At 41.5% G+C, this 5,637-nt stretch overlaps 1 protein-coding gene across 4 annotated transcripts in view; it reads right to left on the bottom strand.

Moving 5' to 3' along the window:
• The window catches only part of LOC111269807 (uncharacterized), a 38,442-nt gene extending 33,598 nt beyond the window's left edge, over positions 1 to 4,844 (bottom strand). For 3 of the 4 annotated variants that reach the window (XM_022849646.2, XM_022849647.2, XM_022849651.2), the window contains exon 1: positions 4,402 to 4,844. In XM_022849646.2, the coding sequence (XP_022705381.1) occupies positions 4,402 to 4,603 (202 nt within the window). In that variant the 5' untranslated portion in view covers positions 4,604 to 4,844. The remainder of the gene's footprint in view (positions 1 to 4,401) is intronic. The other variant, XM_022849648.2, reaches the window with a different exon arrangement.
• Positions 4,845 to 5,637: the final 793 nt, after the last annotated feature.

Genomic DNA, 5,637 nt, shown 5'->3' with positions numbered 1-5,637 from the left:
CGGGAAAACAGCAGTTCGAAAGAGCAGGATGCCTTAACATGATCACTTAACGATTGTTAAACGGTACGAGATGTGTAGCAGGGACGCATTACAAAAGCTCGGTATCGCTTTAAATAAAATAAAAATAAATGATTAATGACGTCCCACTCTTGTCACGGCTGCTGCTTTCAGACGTCACTGCACTAAGTCCCGTGACGATACCAGGAACGTCCAAGTCCGTCTTGACTCCCGTCGACTAGCAAGTGTTGTCTTTCTCAACCCATGTGATTATACAAGTTCTTGCACAGACCGGAGCTGTTCCTGACTGAACAATTTGCCAGCCTGTCAAAAACTGCCATGAGTAACAATTGCTTTGCGCGTAGTGAATGGCTTCCCGTCATTGATGTCCTGGTGACTCATCATTTGTCGGATGATCGCAAAGCGCAGCTTTGTAAATCGATTTTAGGGCACAGACGTGCGTGGTTACCATGCCACAAAATCAACAGCGCAACGATCAATTTTGTATTTGCTGCAGAAATCAGAAACATCTACAATGAGACAACAACAGCAGTGGCAACAACGTAGCTCTGGTTGGGTAACATAGATGTGAAGAGCCATTCAGGTGGCGGCTATATTATCGCCAGTGGCACTATCTCACACATTTCAACCGTAAGAAACAATAGGAGTGCCGTCTGCTAACGGGCTGCTGTGCGCATTGGCTTCACTTCTCGCCACAGCGCGTTGCTGTGCATGAGAAGCCAGCGTCTCTTGAAGTATGTGAAGTTCTCCCAGACCGGGTGGAAAGCCTCAACTGCTCTCTGGTTAAGTTGAGTAAGCGGCTTCAGCAGCAGCAACAGCAACAGCAGTGATACCCCTGACACCAACCACAACAGTGGTATGGCCACCATAAAAAGCATCCAGCCAAAAAGACTCGTGTTAGTTTACTATAGTATCAATACTTTTAATGGCGGCTGACGATGGTGAAGCTTCCATTTCACAGAGCTTTACCATTCGTTCCTCGATACTCACTCGTCAGTGAGTGTCATGGCAGGTCTTCGTTTGACTAGGCTTTATAATTTTTGGCTTTTCACCCCCTGACTTCGTTTGTACTGAAGCAGCCTGCCATAGGTGGGCCAAACAGCTCACTTTAACCGGCGACTAGTCAATAGGCGCGTCAAAGATCGTGTTGCTGGTATTCCAACAGCCAAAGGTGAAGATACCTCGGAAACTGTTACTCCCTTGGCCGACATCGTCAGCATGGTCGTAACGGATCTGGCTTAAACACCGCACAAGCGAACCATATCACTAACCACAAACTTAGCTTCAGCTTAACCTTGTAGCAGTCGGTGGTAGTAGAGTCATCAAGTAAAGTATTACCCCTGGGCGACAGAGTCGGGGGCAGAAAATAAAAGGACTTCAACGGTTTGCGTTAATTTAACACGGAGGCCGTAGAAAAACTAAAATCAGCTGTAGCAAAGTTGATCGCCAGGGAGAAACTGTTTATCCTCTTACCTATATTAAGAGCAATTCATTTTACTGATTGAATTGTTCTTATGTAACTGTCGGCGTTGAACGGAAGATCAGCTCCTACATATATAATAGGTTGTTTTTTCTATCTAGATATCTATCACTGTTATCCTTAAGTTGCTGAAATTCGATTGGATACTAAAATTAGAATGAGCTTGTATATAAAAGCAACGGGATCGGGGCAAAGTAACTCTTTGTATTGGTCACTTACCATGGGCTTAATCTATAGAACACTACTCGACGTTTGACAGTATGAACTGACTTTCTTTTTTCCAATATAATTAACTAAAACTTGTACGCTCATGTTAGTCAAAATGAATATGAACACAGAAAGCTATCTAATTATTTAGTCAAAATGAATATGAACACAGAAAGCTATCTAATTATTCAAAACTCGACCGATTGTTGATGAAAATTTACTCACCGTTGTTTAGTAAATCTACATTAATATTAAAATATGGTCAGTTTACTAAGGGTACACAGATAAGTTAGATTCCACCGCGAAACAAACTTAGGATTGTAATTAACAGTTCATTTACCGTTCGCGCTTACTACACTACACTAGTATGACACACTATCTGAATCCTTTGATGATAGCTCAGGAGTAACATGGCTGCTTATTAGTTTGCTTGGTTGGATATGACATTTCCCATTGTCAAAAATATGCAGGAATGCATTGCTCCTAGACGGACATACCGGTGGCATTGCAAGGTTCAGATCTTGTAGACGGAACAGATGAAAAACTCGACCGAATTTCGTTAGTCATTAACGTGTGGCGGTATCTATATAGATTCGTCAAAGCAAAAAAAACGTTCCATTACGCCTAACTCTGCCAAAAATGTAAGAACGTTTTTCAACTCCTATGCTTTTTTGCGTTTATTATATAAATAATGTCTCTGCGTCGAGATAATTGCGGAGGGGAGTTCTACTGCTTTATCTGTTTCAAGCAACGGCAAGAGCAACACAAGTTGGATGTGGCAAATGGCGTAAATCAATTAGCCAGTTCCTAGGATATAACTTCCGAATACAAATAGGATGGATGCGTGAAAATGATAACTCGCCAGGACGTAAGTCACTAGCATGATAGACATATTCAAACAGATGACTGCAGTTTTCCCATGATTATTTTAATTGACCCGAAAACCACAGGTAGGGCTATACTCGATAAGTTGTGATGAGATATGAATACGAGTAAATGGATAATACTCGTCTGCATCATAGCAATTCGAATATGACTAGGTTCGGATTTCTCATGCACTAATAGTAAGATAGGATCGTCAATAGGTTTGTGCTACCCGATAAAAACTAATCTTTTTTTTTGTTTTGACTCTTATATAGTTACCGTACGTCGGTAAATAATGTCAGAAACAACAGAAATGAAGGCTTTTAGCGTCTGCCGCTTTTTGATATCAGCGTCTTTATCTTTTACATGCTACTTCCGCTCCTGTAAACGGGAAACCTTTTACAAAATAGATATAGGAAGCTTAGCAGTGGGCCCAAGGCCTTTAAAAGATCTATAGTGGAGAAAATAGTATAGTAAAAAGATGTCATTCAGAAGTATTGATAGGTTCCTCGTAGGTTTTATGACCCAGGTGCACGATTAAATTGTTCTGAGGCTGAAATGACCCACAATGCCATTGCTCATTTGATTATAAACATTACCACAATGTCTATAAATATTACATGAATAGATATTACACTAGGATATATAACGCTACGAATATGCGCTATATCAGATTGATAATGCAGTGTTCTATAGAGCGGAGATAAGGCAATGAGGTTACGATTGTGGTCTAGTAACTATTATTTTTCTCCGTGGTCATTTTGGGTTTATCTACTCTTCTCATGATAAAGAATATTTGATGAGCTTTTGTAGATCGCAAGGTCAACACTAGAAAATCGACACGACGCAAGTAATAGTAAACGTGGTAGCGACAGAGGAAATAAGCTCTTATCAGCACGAACTTGTCAAACATCCGTGAACTTCGAAAGCTTCGTTCGTGGCTGAAATATCGGTTTCACTGAAAAAAAAAAACAATACAACACACAAGGTATAGCTGAATAAAGTACCTAGAAATTGTAGAATCTACGGTACATTCTTAGATTGGTACACAGTAATGTTTATAAATGAATTTCTATTTGCGTGTATAACTCTCGAGTTAGATGGCTAGAAAGGATCCGCATGCCTCGCGTGATCAGCCCAGGTTGGATTACTCTTCCGATACACTTTGTTCCAGACATGTTTTACTGCTTATCTCAGTTGCCAAAAAGCTTTTTCATTGTAAAATGAGTGAACATCATAGCAAAAAAGACATTAAAATATTTGAACTATAATTTTTGTTTTACTAGCAGAAACGTACTTTGTACTACGTATAAACGAAGAGATGCGAGAGGAATCAATGAAAATTGACTATTCCAGTTTTCGGTTGAATAGATCAATCGCCAGTTACAATTCGTATCAACAAGGCCTGAAGCGGAAAACTAAGTGAACAGCAAGTTAACGGTAAAAGTGTAATACGCTAATTGTAGCATGCGACTAGTGGCGAACTAATGCAACCTGTGTGTATCCGACAATCTACAAAAAGAACTCCGATAATCTTCCGTTAACGTAACATATAGCCTGGCTTAAGTGGGCATTTATCCAGCATACTGATTTGGTGAACTAACTAAGAAAGTAGTGCAAATCGACGTCGAGTATGGCTAAAAAAATCATGCGCCTAATGTGCTTGAAAGCCTGTTTGGGCCTGAGTCTAATTAAAATGGCCATATATATCTGAACAATTTTTTAGGTGTGGCTTTCTCCGACACGACTATAATTGTATATACATTGTTCCGCTTACTGAATTTTGCGGAACACGAACAACTTTCATCTGTCCGTATTATAAAGCAACTCACCACTAAGTGTATTAAGGTCCTTAATGTGGAACTGTTGGTCATGTTGATTGAAATAGATTACCGCATGCCGCTTATCGACGGTCGTTGAGTTCACAAGAATATCGCACTCACTGCGGCCTACGAAGATCATCGATGGCTGTAACCGAATAGGTTTTGCGTCGTAGGGAAGCTTAAGGCTCCATTCACCCATTCTGCCCGACATCCTGAATTCGAAACGTTGTCGAACGCCACCGTTGTCAACTTTATTGACACCGACTCCGAAGTGCGACTGCGGCACGAATGACGACCACGGCTTTTATCGTGGCCGCTGGGAAAGTCGCTAACAGAAGTCGCGTAAACTGCTGGGGCTCTTGTCACCGATGTTATCGATAAGGCAGAACGATTCGTCCGGTAAATTGGGAACGACGGAACCACAGCTGCTGTTCTGATTCTATTGATGGCGGAAAAGTTTGAGGAGGCCAAGGTTGTCGCTGCCCCGATCATCAGCTGCTAACAAAAGGTAATCTGATTCCGTTTGAAATTTGTACAAGAAGGCGAGTCTGTTCTCCGTACGAGAACTGTGAATAAGCTGTACAAAATTAGCTTTTTTTGCCTCCAGAGTTACACTGAGCGCTGACGTTCACGTAGGTTCTAATCACCCCTTAGCCTGTTAATTGTTTAGGTGATATTACACATTTTTAGGATCAGGGTCTTCAGACACTTCCAGATAGAGCAAAAGGGATACAGAAGCATTTCACGCTAATATATCAACAATAGCATCGTAACATTTACACCCGCATACGCACGCGATTGACACAAAATACTGAACTCAACACTTCTCTCTTCTTTTGAACTGTTTCCTTAAGGCCGAGGACTATCTATAGTACAGGGGCTGCTCTCCATAGCTGACCTCATAATCATCGCACATACTCTACCTATCAGTGCGACAGATGCTACACCGGAAACTACTAAGTCTAGAGGCAGCAGCCCCAGAGGTTATTGCAGTACACAGTAATGTTGATGAATTCGCTTTTTTCCAAATCAGTATCACCTCCTTTTCGGACGTGTGGCTTCGCTGTGGCTCCCAGAAGCATTCTTCGTCGAAGCTAACCTGATCGTCTTGATCTCTCATCAAAATCACGTCGGACTTTATCACACTGCTGTTATATTCATTGTCGCAACAGCCGCGCCAGTACTTCCCGCTCATCCACACTCACCACCATGCACACACATCCTGAAAGAGATGCTTCTCTTATG

The sequence above is a fragment of the Varroa jacobsoni genome, unplaced genomic scaffold, assembly GCF_002532875.2.
Source record: "Varroa jacobsoni isolate VJ856 unplaced genomic scaffold, vjacob_1.0 scaffold_1417, whole genome shotgun sequence".
NCBI classification, from domain to species: domain Eukaryota; kingdom Metazoa; phylum Arthropoda; class Arachnida; order Mesostigmata; family Varroidae; genus Varroa; species Varroa jacobsoni.
The sequence above is the reverse complement of the archived record's forward strand: the minus strand, read 5'-3'. Positions and strand labels throughout refer to the sequence as shown.